Raw genomic sequence first — 16,724 nt, forward strand, 5'->3', positions numbered from 1 at the left:
TAATGTTTAACAGACTATTGTATTTTAATATTTTGTTGGAAGCCGCCCAGAGTGGCTGGGGAAACGCAGCCAGATGGACGGGGTAATAATGATGATGATTAATAATAATAATAATAATAATAATAATAATAATAATATTTCACATCTAGAAAAGCTAAAATACCAGCACTGAAAAGCATAATGAATATTGGCCATTCACAAATGCAGAAAGAGATCTCCAAATTCAAGCAATCTCAGGATGAATTCTGTAAAACAGGAGATTTCTGTTTTTATTTGTTTTCTGCTGTAATGCACATTCTGGCAAACTCCAACCACAGGCAAACTCATGAAGCTCTTTAAGTTTTTGAATGAAAATAAAGACTATTTTATTCCCCAGGGAACTGAGCTGTTTGTGAGAGATTTTGGCTTCTGATATCACTGTCACTATTTTGATCTGGTCTTCTGCTGTTATTAACATTGCAATCATATACATGCCTACCCAAGATGGGGCTTACTCCCAGGTAAGCAAGTACAAGATTGCAGCCAAAGTATTGCTGTTTTCATGTACTGAACTTGTGCATTCCATCCTTCTCTCTCTCTCTTCTCCTCTCTCTCTCTCTCTCTCTCTCTCTCTCTCTCTCTCTCTTTCTCTGTAGCTGTAGAGCTATATATAATATTTTTATATAGTCTTTCTGTGCTACTACTTACCAGTATGGAGTACTGAAAACCTTTTCTTTTCTTGGAGAGAGAGGGGGAGAGGTGGTAAATGAGATTTAAAATATAGAGAGAGAAGTGTGTATTTTTCTTGCTGTCATTTTTTTTTTTTTTTTGCATGTAATGGTTCTGTTTGAGTTCATGTCTGGCTGTTGTAATAGCAACAATTATTCTGATCACAGATGGAAAACCATCCATCTTCCTTTGATTAAAAAGAAAATCTAGCTATTAACTTCTCAACAGAGTTATGAATGCCAATATATTTGCATTTTAGATGATCTGGGAAGGAGGCCCCCAGACATCGCTCTCTCGGCATGCCAGGTGGCTCTGGAACACATGCTCTGCGAGGAAGGTAGCTGTGCAAGAGCTTCGGTATCTGTAAGGGCTGTGAATGACTTTGCCGTGGATGGAAACCTCACCAGCTATATCAGAGTGGAGCCTGTCCAAACGAGCGAGCCGCTTTGGCGGGATTATACACCAATGGATGTCCAAGTGGGTTAAAACAAACAATGAGTTTGATAAGAGCATTCTAACAAGGCTTTCCTGTCCTATTTATTTTTGCATTTGTAATTCACTTTTCTGTCCCAGAGAAAATCCCTCCCTATCCACTTTATCTATCACACTTTATTGTGTATGCTTGTATCATGTTCTTCCCTCCAACCACCCCAAGTAATTTCACATTTGATAATTTGAATAGGGCCAGAGAACTGCAGCTAATCATGTCTCTCTAGTGAGTGTAACTTTTTTATATTTTTATTTTCAAATACAGTACATGTTTGTCCCATTTGGAGCTATAAAGTTAAAAACACACCACACCTAAAAATGTGTGTGAAGCAATCTCAAGTCTGCAGACAAAGGCAATGATCCTAAACACATGTATTTGAAAGTCTCATTGCCTGATAGGATTTACATATGACTAAATGCTTATGATCAGCTAAAATTGCACAACCATAACAGAAAGGAATCAATGGAATTACTGGGGTAAATCCTAGTAAGTGCTTAACCCTCTGTGGTAGCACTTTGTAGACATTGACACTGAATCTCAAATTAATTCTAATAAAAATATTTGTTTCATTTGCTAACAAGGTTCTGATATATAGTTGATTTGATTACGGTATATTAAAAACTTACAACAATGAAGCCAAGATCAGGGTCTAGTTAAAAATCTTCACTAAGTGATTTAATTCAAACTACATACTATAAAATGTTAAGGTCAAATGAGTCAAGAATTGCTTGCTTCTAAATATGATAATGAACTACTGTTGCAATGAATATACCTTACGTTATGCTTCTGGTTTTGAAACTGGTTTTATTTAAACAAGTGCCTTAATTTCAATCAGATATCTGCTTCTTGCATTACGGGGAAAGTTTCACATTGCCACGCTAACAAAGCAACTCATTATATAAGGAGGTTTCGCTTGACAAATTTGATCTTTATGAATTCTGATATGAACAGACCAGATCTTGGATTGATGTGCAGATCTGATCAGAACTTAGTATTTATCTGTGTTCTCATTCTTGAAGGTTCAGACACAATTATTGGCTCAAAAAACGTAAATGGCCAGTTTTTAAAATGTGTATTTTCTGAGTTTTATTTGGAAGAACCTACTTTTAAAATATCATAGAATCATAGAAGTGTAGAGTCAGAAGGGATCCCAAGGGTCATCTAGTCCAACCCCCGGCAATGCAGGAATCACAGCTAAAGAATCCCTGACAGATGGTTATCCAACCCTTTTAACAACCTCCAGATAAGTGCACCACCTTCTGAGGTAGTCCATTTCACTGTCAAGCAGCTCTTCCCATCAGAAACTTCTTCCTAATGTTTATTTGGAATTTGAATCCATTGGTTCTGGTCCCACCCTCTGGAGTAGTAGACTTAGGTACTATGGCACCTTGTGCAAAGCCAAAATTTGGCAACTCCCTTCCAGCCCATGCTCTGCCTTCCCAAAAGCAGGTAAGGAGGTGCCCAGCTTTGGGAAGGAAGCACAATGGATTTGAGAGGATCCCGGAGCCATTCCACCTCCTTCCTAAAGCTGAGAAAGTGCTAACTAGGCTTTGAGAAGGAGGCAGGAGGATTCTAGGACTTGGTCAGAGCCTCACTCCTCCTTCCCAAAGCCCAGTTCCTTGCTTACCAGGTTTTGAGACAGTGGCCCCCTCGGCTCAGTGCCCAGTGCTTGCGCGCATTGCTCAAACGGCACTAAATCAGCTCCTGAAGCAAGCTTGTTCCAGCATTGATGTGACTCCCCTTCAGATATTTGTAGATGGCCATCATATCATATCATATCATATTCAGTCTTCTCTTCTCCAGGCTAAATATACCCAACTACCTCAACAATTTCTCATAAGGCTTGGTTTCCAAACCCTTTACCATCTTAGTCATCCTCCTCTGCACATGCCCCAGCTTGTCAATGTCCTTCTTAAACTCTGGTGTCCAGAACTGCACACCGTACTCCAGGTTGGGTCTGACCAAGGCTGGATAAGGTAGCACTATTCCTTCCCTTCTGGACATTATACATCTGTTGATGCAACTTAGAATGGCATTAGCTTCCCACCCCCTTCGTGAATCACACTGTTGACTCATGCTGCGTTTATGGTCTACTAAGACCCCTAGATCCTTTTCACATATACAGTTGCCAATGTCACCCATCCTATATTTGTGCATCTGATTGTTCCTGCATAAGTGTGCTATGGTCCATGGGGTCACGAAGAGTCGGACACGACTAAACGACTAAACAACAAGTGTGGAACCTTATGTCTGTCCCTGTTGAAATTTTTGGCTCTGCAATCTGTTACGAGCATCTTCAACACGATTCTGTCTTCTGAGGTATCAGCTACACTTTCCAGTTTTATATCATCTGAAATTTTGTCTTTCACCAGGGTTGTAGCTGACAGTAGTCACACTCAGAACAGACCTACTGAAATGAATGAACATGAATATGTTAAATCCATTAATTACTGAGTATTTAATTAGATGCAACCATCATACTTACATGTGAATTTTCTTGTGGCTTTTAAGAACTCTCAGATTAATGCAGAAACAGGATGCTAATGACTTATTAGTAAGCACATGCAAAAATGACATGGATCAGAAATAGATTGATTCATTGATCCCTACTTTGCTTTTCAGGATTCTAGATTTCACACACTTCCAGTTAAAAACTTTTTCATTGTAAACTTTTTTTGGATGGGCAGGGAGAGACTTGTTTTTTTGCTGATGTTTACCTAGAAGAAATAAATTATATAGCCTTTATCTACTTGCTGGGTGCATATAAAATAAGTAAAACACAGGAAATACTGATCCTGTAACACACTTTAAAAGTCACATTTTGTTTCATTCACCCATAAAAGTCAAAGGCAGCTCATAATGTTTTATGGGTATTTTTTTTAAAAAAAAAAATGGAGCTCTGCCTCAGAGATTGTATGCATTACACATCTCATTTTAACTAGGTCACAGTTCAAGACCTCCCCACAGAGAACTGCTACTCTTTGACTGATCCACACATCATCACATTTGATGGATGGTGAGTATTCTTTCATGAAGCTATTTGGCTTCACAATAATGATATGCTTTAGTATTCTGTTCAACTATCTAGGATGCTGTTTTATGAGTTTACAGTAAATGCTGTAGTGCAAAATCCAAGGGATGTTAAACACACACATGGGAAAAAAATGCCTTCCAAGTATCTATTATTTGCTGTCAGACCCAGAACAACTCGTGAGACCAGAAAATAAGATGATAGTTATAGTTATTAAAATATAACAACACACCAATTAACCAGATTAACTAAATTCCAATAGCTTCTGCAAATGAGGTTTTAATTAAGGCTTTGTGTACGCTATACCTTTAAATCACATTTGAAGCATATTTTTCCCCTCCAAGAGCTATAGGTGGTACAATTTCTTAAGAGCTGCTGGGAATTCCAACTCTGTGCAGGGTTAACTACAGTGCCCAGAATTCTTTGGTGGAAAGATTGTTCTTCAGATGTACTTTAAAGGTATAGTAGTGTGTACACAGCCTAACAATGGAAGGAAACATCTCTCCAGATCCCTGGACATATAAACTGGTTTTATGTGCCCCCTCCACAAGAGGCCTGGAGGATAAGAACATGAGAATTGGCCTTTTGTGTGGATGCTCTCCTCTGGGAGACTCACCTGGCACCTTCAATATTTAGGTGCCAGGCAAAAACTTTCCTCTATAACCAGGTATTTGCCCTTTAAATATCTGTGGCCTTTTGGAAGTAGGTAGTACGTTTTTAATGTATTTCTCTTTCATTTTAGTTTTTATGTATCTATGTGGGGTTTACTGTCTATTTGTTCGGTTGTAAGTTGCTTTGTCTGCCAACCTAGCAGTTTGAAAGCACATCAAAGTACAAGTAGATAAATAGGTACTGCTCCGGAGGAAAGGTAAACGGTGTTTCCATGCGCTGCTCTGGTTCGCCAGAAGCAGCTTAGTCATGCTGCCCACATGACTCGGAAGCTGTACGCCGGCTCCCTCTGCCAATCAAGTGAGATGAGTGCCGCAACCCCAGAGTCATCTGTGACTGGACCTAACGGTCAGGGGTCCCTTTACCATTAAGTTTATTTGGGTTGTCCCAGGCAAGATAAAAACAACTGAAAAAAATCAATAAATAAAGGAATAATAAACAGCTGCAGGCTGTGGCTCCCCAGCTAAGGATGGGAAATAAAACACGCCCTCCTTGCTAGGTGAACCTGACATATGCACCCAAGCCTCACTCTCCAGCATTCACCTAAATGTGCATGACAGGTCTAAAGACCACCCCCTGCAGACAGAGCCCTGTTGCACAGGCAAATTCCTGAAGGATACCCTTAGCCCAGTAATCTTTTAGCATACATATTGTTTTCTCCTTCACTTCCTCACTTGCCCAGAGTCCATGCCAAACTGGCAACCAGACCACACCACTCCCAGTTGCCAGCAGGGAGGACAAAGTTGGGGAAGAGCTGACTTAAAGCCAGATTCCTATCCCTTTCCATTGGCCCCTAAGGTCACATGCTATCTAGTCCCACAACACCTCCTCTTGAGTCATCTTTCAAGAAGGGAAGAGGGTGGCAAATGCGCCTCCCCTCCATTGAAGTGTGGGAATGACATTATAGAAGCAGGACATTTTTCTTGAATATATTCAAAGCAAAGGGATAACATTTTATGAGAATTAAGCCTAATGTAAGTATGAACAATGGCTAGAATTTTATTCAACACATTTTGCTTGGTTCAAAGCAAGTTTCGACAGATGAACACGTTGACCCTTTTGTCTCATCCCATCTCACCTTTAGCATGTTTGCTCCAAAATGTCCCATTAATTTCAATGAAATTTCCAAGTAATTGTTGAATAAGAGCCTTCTGTGTCAGTTGCTTTTGAAAAGCATCTTGTTCAGCCATATGGAAACAGCCAATCTTCTGTTAGCATTTTGCATGGAATGAACACTCATGTAACCACCTCAGCTTATGTCATCCATAGCTAAATGCAGGGTGTGTTGCAGCCACCATGTTGGCATGCGTTCCAGAGCAAGAACATCATCAGCTTCTCAGTGAACCCTAGTAGACTTGAGCTCATGCAACAGTGAAGAGTAAAACTGACAAATTGTTCCAGACGTGGCCGTTTGCCAGCTGAGAATCCAGTTAAGAGTAAAACTTACGTTTACAGCCAAGATGTTCTAAAGGGGGGGGGGAGAATATGAATTCATTTTAATGTGATTCTGGCAGAGCCCTAATTTTTCATTTGAAATGTTCACCTAGTCATAGTCAACCTTGTTGAAGTGGGTGGTTAGTCACAGAAGGTATTATTTGAGCGCTGGTTGTGCTTTGAAGACCATCATGCTGTAAAGCATCCAGTTACAACTAAAACATATTTATTAAGGCCCGGAGGCAGAGATATTTTCCTATTTGCTTTTATCAAATGTTTATCCTCCTTATCCATGCCTGTTGCCATGGCAGCAGCTCTCAGGCAGCTATGAGCCCCTCACATGAATTCAGAGCTAATAACTCTGGTGGTATTAGTTTGCTTATATTGATGAAAAAGTGTTTCTTCACCAAGAGTGTATTTTCTTTTCCCTCTGAGGCCAGCCACCAAACTGGTCTAATTAGGGAGCCTTGTTGGTTAGAGTAAAAATGAGCAGCTAACAAACTGTGAGTAAATCCTTCCTTTATGCTGTTCTCTTGATTGCTTAGGCGTTATGACAGCTACATGACTGGAACTTTTGTGCTGTACAGAAGCCTGAATCGAGTGTTTGAGGTGCATGTGCGGCAGTGGCATTGCAGCAACCGCCATCTTGCCTTTGCTTGTAACTGTGGTGTAGCCGCATGGGAAGATAATGATATCGTCATCTTTGATATGTGCAATGGGCAGTTTCTGGAAACCAAACCTCAACTGGCAATCAAAAGCATCAAAGCCTCATCACAACCAAATGTCAGAATCATGGAGTCCTATGGAGGGAGAAAAATTACTGTACGTATCTGAAATTTACTTGGGTTTGGATTTTGATAATTACCAATGAGAGAGACTACTTTTGTAACAAAGCAGTGAGAAAGATCGAGTATCCCTTGCCAAGTTGAATGGCCAATCACTGGTGTGTATTAGGCTGTACTGGCTGGGGTAAATTTCGCTAAGTAAAACCTTTAAAATATTATAAAATCATAAAATACAGAACCAAATGACCAACAGTAAATAGGATTAATTATCTAAGAACACTTAACAAAACAAAAAAACCTCATTGGGGACTGCTACCTAGTTCATAAATAACACAGGTCACATAACACCAATCCTGAACTGTTCTGGGTGAATTCAAGGTGCTAGTGTTGACCTAAAGGTAAAGGTAAAGGGGCCCCTGACCATCAGGTCCAGTCGTGTCCGACTCTGGGGTTGCGGCGCTCAACTCGCTCTATAGGCCGAGGGAGCAGGCGTTTGTCCGCAGACAGCTTCCGGGTCATGTGGCCAGCATGACAAAGCTGCTTCTGGCGAACCAGAGCAGCGCACGGAAACGCCATTTACCTTCCCGCCGGAGTGGTCCCTATTTATCTACTTGCACTTTGATGTGCTTTCGAACTGCTAGGTGAACAGGAGCTGGGACCGAGCAACGGGAGCTCACCCCGTTGCAGGGATTCAAACCACCGACCTTCTGATTGGCAAGTCCTAGACTCTGTGGTTTAACCCACAGCGCCACCTGGGTCCCTAAATAGGTTGGGGTATGGGTATCTAGAGGAACACCTAGAGAAACATGTGATAATATGGCTGTGTACACATCATACATTTAAAGCACATTATTTCCCTGATAAAAAAAATATGGGTATGGGAGTTTGCCATGGGTGCTGCAAATTGTCGCTCTGCAGTTCCTGGGATTCTTTGGGGTAATAATGTGCTTTAAATGTGTGGTGTGTGCACATCTTACAACTGCGAGAAATTTCCATCAGGCTTAAGTCCTCACATGATCAAAACTAACTCAATGTTTTCAGAATAAAAAGCTGGCCCATTTCCCACCTTGATTTGAATATGATTTCCCCCACTTTCAAAGGAACAACCTAAGCCATTTCTATAATGAGACAACTGTTCTGTTCAGTTTAAAATACAATAATTTCCTGTGTGAATTGGTCTTACAAGGAAATGAAATGCTTTCTATTCTAAAAGTATTGGTGAGATATAGATATATATACACACACACCATTTCCCACAGAGGCGATCTTATTGTCATGTTGGCAGTTTCCACTAGTCAACTATTACTGGTTTGAAAATGATATAATCACTAATTTGAAATGATAATTACCTGAAGGGATTTACAGTGGTACCTCGGTTTAAGAACAGCCCTGTTTAAGGACTATTCGGTTTACAAACTCCACAAAACCAGAAGTAGTACCCCCAGTTTGCGAACTTTACCTCGGTGTAAGAACAGAATCCGAACGGTGGAATGGCACTGGCGGCAGGAGGCCTCATTAGGGAAAGCGCACCTCAGTTTCAGAACAGTTTCGGTTTAAGAACGGACTTCCGGAATGGGTTAAGTTTGTAAACCAGGGTACCACTGTACTTCTCCCTCTATCAGCATCAAGAAAAACAGATCCTAATTGTAAATACAGTTTTGAACAATCATGTTCAGTATAAATAAGAGAGCAAGCATATGAAGGTCTACTCAGATGTAAGTACCCTGAGTTCAGTGGAGCTTACTTCCACATAAGTGTGCACAGGATTGTAACCTGAAAGTGACATGCAGGTTGTAATCAAATACACACTTATGCGGGAGTAAGACTTCTTGAACTCAATGGAGCTTTCTTCTGAGAAACATAGGATTGCGCTGTGGATTACTGGTGCCAATAGCAGGTCTCAACTTATTTTTTATTGTGCGTATGGCATGTTATTGTGTGTGCATGTCTCTGCTTTGATGCTTAATTTATGGGGTGGTGGGGGCAGAGGCAGCCTGCCCCCAGCTTTATATGGATCCTCTTAGCTGCTGCTTAAAGGTTACATTGGAAAAGATTTGGCAAAAAATGTGGGAGGGGGACTCAGTTTGCATGGCTTGTAGCTTCCATTAAGGCTTCTCTACTGTTCTCCCAAAATTCAAGTACTGGCTGGTGTCCACACACACACACACTTGCTGATGGAGTTCATATTCACCAGATTTGCTCCTTCTCCAGATCTCATTCCCTTCAGGAGCATTTGTTCGAGCTGATGTGAGCGACTGGGGAATGAGTTTGACAGTAAGGGCACCAAGCATTGATTTTAATACCACCAGAGGTTTATGTGGCATCTTTGACAGAAACAGTCAGAATGACTTCCATGGGCCTGATGGAAGCCCTATACTTTCTCGCCAGAATAACACGTCTGAGGAGGACTTCATAAAAGCTTGGAGGTAAGGAAAGGAGATTTTCAATGGTAAGGGATGCACTGAAAAATGAATCGCCATTATAAGAGCGTTCTATACAAGCTGTTCAAAAAGTGTTCAAAAAAGTTTAATGATCCGGCACAGAGCTGCAGTGACAAAAGAAAATGCACTGGCCTTCAAGACCCCTCAAATAATACACATTTTCAGCTACTGTTAGAGAGAAGTTTCATATTCACAAATGACGTCACATTGCCAACTGCCCTGAGATCCTTCTGAGCTGTTACAAAGGACAGTTCCCAGCCATCCAGGAAAATTTAAAATAGGGACAGAAGGCAGAAATCGAAGGCTTTGATATTTCCTCTGTTCTTTAATTTCTGAATGCTGATGCCAAGTACATGGCTGTGGAATTCAAAGATAGATTTTGACAAGATGTGGCAAGATGCGTAGCATGAAATGTTAATATTTAAGAAGCCTATTCTGTTAAATAAATAGGATGTATAAAAACCATTTGATATGGCTGTTCAAACGCCAGCTGGAGGACTGAGTGTAGGCACCTTCCATGTCAGAGAACTTCCAAAAGTGGAATCCAAGCACCTCCATTCTTCTTCTAAAGCAGGTGTGGGGCATCTTTGACCCTCCTGATGTCACTGAACTATAATTCCAAGCAGCCCCGGCATGTATGGCCTGGGAGTTGTAGTTCAGCAACAACTAGAGGGCCAAAGGTGCCCCACACATCTTCTAAAGCATCTTTAGCTGTGACCAAGCACTTGGGAAGTACTAAAGCTCCACAGCCCAATATAATGCAGGAAGAATATGACTATTAAGGTGAACACATGTAGCAACTTGCAGAAGCAATTCTGGCTTCTGCAGTCAGGAGTTTTAACAGAGCAGAATTGTTGCTTTCTGCTCTCCTCTGAAGTGCTGCAGAATCCAGCACCCCTACAGAATCATTTCTATGGTGGAACAGTGGACCTGCGCCCCTTACCGCCACTATGTACCTTTCACAATGTGTGACCTATGGGTTTCACAATTATATGACAAGGCTCAGAACATAAATCATTACCTGTCCTCCTTTTTCTGAGTGCAGCAAGTAATGACTTGCTCTCATCACGTTTTCGGACCTCTGTGCAAAGCCTTCACATCACACATTGTGGGAGGTGTGTGGTGGACAGGAGCAGCACACACTCAATCATTTATGCTTTGAGCCAAAGTCTTCGTAAACCAACCTGTACCCTGTCCTTCAATATCAACACTCCCTCATTAGGACTGACTTGTACAACATGGATTCACAGCGCATGCCAGGCCATTCTAGGTTCAACTTTCCTTAGGGCACTTTCTACAACCTGAACCTATTATGGAAGGGTTCACAGCATCAACACCCCAAAAAGGGTCTTGTTTTCCCCATAGCCGCAACCTTGGATAAAAATAGAAATCAAATATTGCTCTAGTTCTCTCTCCAGCTTGCTGCTTTCTTTCCAGATCACGCTACTGCTCCAAAACTGTCTGCTCTAAACTCTGGCTTTATCTATTGAAGGAGCCCCCCCCCCCAACCCATTCGCTGTCTCACACTGAGCCCCTTGATCCCTCTTAATGGCTCATCACCCAGGCTTTCACCTTCATAGCTTGGATATTCTAGGAATTAGAAGCCTTGATTAAATTATAACACTTGCTGGATGCAGGCATTAAAAGGTTCTGGAACCCAGCTTAAGACCCCAAAGTCATATCTATTATCCCAGGGCACACTTTTTGTGGATGTTGTTAATTCAGGGATTTATGCTATATTCAATATAGGTTTTACATCTGAACTACAGATGTGGGAAATGTAACAGATGATTTAGGTGTCATTTGTGAAAATCACTGAGAAAACACAGCAATGTTGTTTATATAAATAATGAAGCTCTCCAGATTTTCAAAACAGCTAGCATGTTTATGATATCAGGTAGAAGTAATGGAGATGGAAGCTAGTAAAGCATTTTCAATTGGCTGCCTTCAAGCATGCCTTCAAACTTCAGCACCTCCAATCACCAGGGACCAGTTGGAGAGTTCGCCTACTGGTAGTTCTGTTCTCTTATTCCCACAGCCATTGTTTGTTGCAGCTGTAAAACTGAGGACGTCCCATAGCTGTTTCAAGCACTACATACGCCTTGCAAAAATAAAAAAGAGTTTAGAGTTGTGGAGTAAGACCCACCCACTCTGATAGCGCTGTTAAAAGTTGTAAACTCCTTTTTAACCTGCAAATCAGGATATTGCTTCATGCATCTAAGGAAGTTGACCGTAGTCCATGAAAACCTATGAATGTACATGTGCTCTAATAAATGAGTCTTTAAGGTGCTACAAGACTTGCCTTTTCTTATCATAGTTATTTTTTTGCTTTTAAGCAGATATACATACTTAAATCCTGAAAGTCACATTGGAGTGATACAGCCACATTATTGCATTTCACTCCAAGTCAAATTGTTATTATTATTTTAAAAAATTCCTGCTCAGTTTCTTCTGAAGGTTTGCAAAATAATAATAAGTTTCAGCTGAATTCTAAGATTGTTGCTACAACCCTGCTGATAACAGTTTGTTATCTTCATCTCACCAACGCATGTTCATACTTTAAGATCCAAGCAGGGGAATTCATGCTTTTTCCTGTTAGCAACTGGAGTAAATAAGTGCATTATTTTGTATACTTCTATTACCTTATACAGCTAGGGGTCATATACATGTTGAAGGAAGCTTTCTTGCATTTATCCCAAGCTTGGGGGGGGGGACTACATGTGATACATGCACAATTCCACAGCCCAATCCAGTAATGGAGGTTGTAGGCACAGGTCCCTTTTTAAAAAGCCGCTATTCCACTGAACATTTGTTTCGTATGGAGTCTTGGGATTGAATCCAGTCATACAACCCCCCCCTCTCTCTTTTTGCTTCAGCTGCATTCAGTCTCCCCTCCACTTTCCTTCCCTGATTGATGTTATTTCACCTTCTTTAAAAAAGGTGCTTTGCATGTGGACTCAAAGCTGCCTTAAACTCCAATTATTTCCTTGTAGCTTTTTAATCCAAGGATAAATGCTGGTGACCTTTTGCCAAGTAATCATTTATGATGTAACCACTATGTAAAGCAGTAATCTCATCTATAGTGTCCTATTAAGTGCTAAGGAGAATTATAAAACTCTCCTGGTTCCTGACCAGGTATGCAGTATGTGCACACTATGAAGCCTATGAAGTGCTGTGCTTTGGAGTTTTCCAAAAGCACTTTGTAGGCATCTCTTTGCAAGTGTCCATACCTGCACATTAAGCAGACAATGCGAGCAGTTTTTAAAGCACAGTGGTTTGTTGTTGTTGTTGTTATTATTTTGCTCCTTCCTTCCTCTTTCAGCACCCCAACTCCTTTTAAAAAATATTTTTGTCCTGTAAGTTTATTTATATACTAGAGATAGCACAGAAGGCAGACAATGTATTTTATGGCTGTGTGTATACATATCCACTGATGGATGGATGGGTGGGTGGGTGGATGGTACATTTCTCCTCAGTTTTTGGCAGGGTGCTAAGTACACATGTGATCCCTGGCTATCACTCTAGGAAAGCTTATGCATTATGCCATACACATGTACAGTACAGATGTTTGTGAGAATGACTGTTCCTGTGGTGAATTAAAACGTCAGCTCAGTATGTGGACTGAAGTCCTAAAAATGTGGAATATTGATTGGGTGTACTGATGCACATGTGTGAAGTATATGATCATGTGCAATGTTCTATTGTATTCACCCACTCAGGAAGGAAATGTGTCGGAAAAGGAGGGTTCATTTTCTTAAACTAGAGATCATTGGTTATACTGCAGGATATTTGGGTTCTGTGTTTTTTCATATTATAGCTGTCATGGGGCAAACAACTTGAAATATTTTCAGATTAAAATGCAACTCCTTCTTGCTCTCTAGGCAAGATAAGCTATGACCAAAAACCAGGCCCAGGGGGGGGGGGAGGAGAGGGAGAGAGATGTACAATGTGAAGAGGAGGAAGAATTCTTAGGTAGCACAGAGGCTGGGTTAGCAGGCATTCTGCATCAATGAGATGTTTTGTCAGTTCAAACATTTCTACTGAGAGAGACTACTTAAAATGCAAGCCGTTTGAGAAATGTACATGCAGCTGGAGTTTTCTTTGAAGTTTTAACACAGCCATTTCAGCAGTGCCTGAGAAACAAGCTGCTACAGTGGAAAGTTCAATGGAATGGAGTTTCATTGGCTCCTCGGTGTAACGGTACCTGGGTGCTGGGTTGCATTTGGCTTGGCATGTTACAGGCTGCACAAACCTGCCACAGATTATTATTATTTAATTAAAAATTGTGGAATTTTGTATTCATATTGTTTGTATTTCAGTGTATTTTCTGTATTTTACAAGATAAATATGGAGGATACTAGGGACGGGGACCCCCTTTGCTCCACTCACCAACCCCCTGCTATTCCCCCCAAGTTAACCCCATAGAGTTTCACTTTCCCATCACTCACTTCCCAACTCAATTTCTGAAGCCATTTCTCTCTCTTTTTCTGCTGCCCTGCTTTGCACACATTTTCACCTTCACCCCCATGCTCATGCCTTCTCCTTCTCCTTTTGCACACACCTCTTGCACACAGACCGCCCCCCTGGTAACCACTTGCATCTTCCTCCTTCCACACATTGCAACTGCTAAACACCCTTTTCATCTGCCACCCGATTGTGAGGCCACCATCCCCTCTCTTCTTACTCTACTCAAACTTCTCCTTCAGTTCTTCAGCTGCCACATGTGTTAGAGAGAAAGGATGTAGAGCCCTCAAATATTCCAGAGTAGTTTACTTAAATCTCTGCCATGGTTTGAAACTGCCATTTTCCTCTTAGTTCCCTCCAGCTGTGCTTTACTTAATAGTCTGCTGTTTTAAGCTACCATTTCTCCCCTCTCAATGTCCCTAGCTTTTTCTCCCATGCAACAGACATGGGTGCTGTGCAGTCTGCCTTCACTTTTGGTTCCCTATCCCACCCTGATGTCATGCCAATCCAGAATTGTGACCTGGCACTACAAATCCTCCAACAGAGGCTGTGTGATGATATACTTACATTTTTATTATAGAGATGAATAACTAAGAAAGTTTGATCAGTGAGAGAACACCAAGCCTTTTTATCTTTCTGACCTGCTTCTCTTTTATTTTATCAGAATAGCTCCAGGGATGAGTTTGTTTGACAAGACTCCACCACTGTCAGAATGGAAGAAGAGGACACATTACTGTCTGTGTCAGAAGGAGCGTTCACAGTATTTACAGTCAGTAAATGCTCTACACACTTTTCAGCATTCTCCCCCAGAATCTTTAGGTTGTTTTTATGAGCATGTGGATTACAATTCTGTAATCCCATATCTAGATGTCACATCAGAACATCCTACTAACTTGGATGTGGATTCTGCATTCCTAGCTGATGGAATATTATCACCTAGATCTCTTGAGCAGTGGCATTCGCCTCAGGCCACCAAAAAGAAAGACAGCCCCAATGGCCTTTTAAACAACCCAATTGGTCAAAACATCTCATTGAAAAAATCAGGAAATGAAACCTATGTTGACTCTTCTGATCATTGGAAGGAGTTATCAAGAGAAAAAAGGCAAGAAGCTTATTGGGAAACCTTATCTGCTTCCTCTTCTCAAAGCCTGAGTCAGGCTGACTTGGAAAGTTTCACCTACTTTTTCCCAGAAGATTATTTTGAAGGGAGGAGGCCTAAAGTTGAGGTCACATGGCCTACTCCAAGTGGTCTAACCTCAGCAAAAGCCTTAGCAAGCTGTCAGAAGGTTCTTGAAACCTCTCCCATCGGCTCGGCTTGTAAAGGGCTTCTGGGCACCCAGCTGGATGTGGCTATTAAAATGTGCCTTTCGGATGTACAAAGCAAGGATGACCTCACATGGGGAGCATCAATGATTGCATTTCTGGAAAATTCCTGCGAAAAAAAGGTGCTGGAAAACATAACTATGTGGTTCCATTCAACAAGTGAGCTACCTGCTACTCATAAAGAAATAATCAGAGCTCTCAGGTGCCCCAATCTCTGTAATGGACATGGGGAGTGCAGTATGTGGGGATGCCAGTGCTTTGAAGGATACGATTCCCATGACTGTACAACCGCCAAAAGTGAGTAAGAAAAGAATTATGTTTGTTCGTAACCTGTGTATCTTCCTGTAGCATTTGACTTAATGGAACATCTGCAGAGAGCAATTTGCTCTTCAAACAGCTTCACTAGTTAAGACCTCTGATGAATTAATAATCAGGTTTTGACCTTGACAAGCTGATCGCAATACCTGGTTGGCTGCTCTGGGGGCGTGTGGGTTTGTGCATGCAAGTTTACCTTGGTAAACTTGCAAAAATGGATTTGACAATTCCCTTAAACAAACTGGTTGGAGAGAAGTGATTTTCTTTGTTATCATTCCCATGCTACAAGAACAAACTCCTAAAAGAGAGAGAGAGCCCCCAACACAGATGTTATACTAATCTGAGAAGGCTCAGTTGCAGGGGTAGTTGTGGGGGTGGGGGTGCCTTGGGGCTTCATTCTCCCCACAACTTTTTAACATCTATATCACAATATTGGGGATGACTATCTGGAGGTGTGGACTGTGATGTTATCAGTACACAGACGACACTCTGTTCTACCTTTCTTCCCCATCTACTCATTCCATGGAGGCTGTTGAATGAACTGATGTCTGGAGGGAAATTTGAGTTGGATTAGGACAAACAAGTTGCAGCAGCAGCCAGACAAGTTAAGGATGTTGTGGGTAGGGAAACCACCTATTCCAGATGGAGGTTTGCAACTGATCCATAACCAATTGGACTCCTCCTTTTTACAAGCTCAAGCTTTTTATTTTCTAACCAGCTCAGAGTTGTCAATTGCAACTTTACCTGCAGAGGATGGATCTCACCTCAGTTATCCATGCACTAGTGACATCCAGGCTGGATTAATCTAATGCACTCTATGTGGGGCTACCTTTAAAGGTGGTTTAGAAAAATCAACTGGTGCAAAAGGTCATGTGCCAGGTAGTCAGAACATGTGACACCTACAGTCACTGCACACAAGGGGAGCCAACTTGAATAAAATATTGAGGGGGCAGGTAAGCCCGGCCCCACATAATCGATCACAAGATGCAGCATGCACACACTATTTGGATGGCAATGCCCATCAACTTTGGTGGGGGGCAACCCCCTCAAATATTTTATTGGGT

At 41.4% G+C, this 16,724-nt stretch overlaps 1 protein-coding gene across 1 annotated transcript in view; it reads left to right on the top strand.

The window, feature by feature from the left end:
• The window catches only part of LOC118083125 (von Willebrand factor D and EGF domain-containing protein-like), a 197,977-nt gene that overhangs the window by 67,178 nt on the left and 114,075 nt on the right, over positions 1 to 16,724 (top strand). Inside the window, exons 8-12 of the mRNA XM_088661848.1 lie at positions 968 to 1,185; positions 4,141 to 4,214; positions 6,878 to 7,154; positions 9,329 to 9,543; positions 14,687 to 15,642. Of these exons, the coding sequence (XP_088517974.1) occupies positions 968 to 1,185; positions 4,141 to 4,214; positions 6,878 to 7,154; positions 9,329 to 9,543; positions 14,687 to 15,642 (1,740 nt within the window). The remainder of the gene's footprint in view (positions 1 to 967; positions 1,186 to 4,140; positions 4,215 to 6,877; positions 7,155 to 9,328; positions 9,544 to 14,686; positions 15,643 to 16,724) is intronic.

The sequence above is a fragment of the Zootoca vivipara genome, chromosome 1 (genome assembly GCF_965207765.1).
Source record: "Zootoca vivipara chromosome 1, rZooViv2.hap1.1, whole genome shotgun sequence".
Taxonomy (NCBI): Eukaryota; Metazoa; Chordata; class Lepidosauria; order Squamata; family Lacertidae; genus Zootoca; species Zootoca vivipara.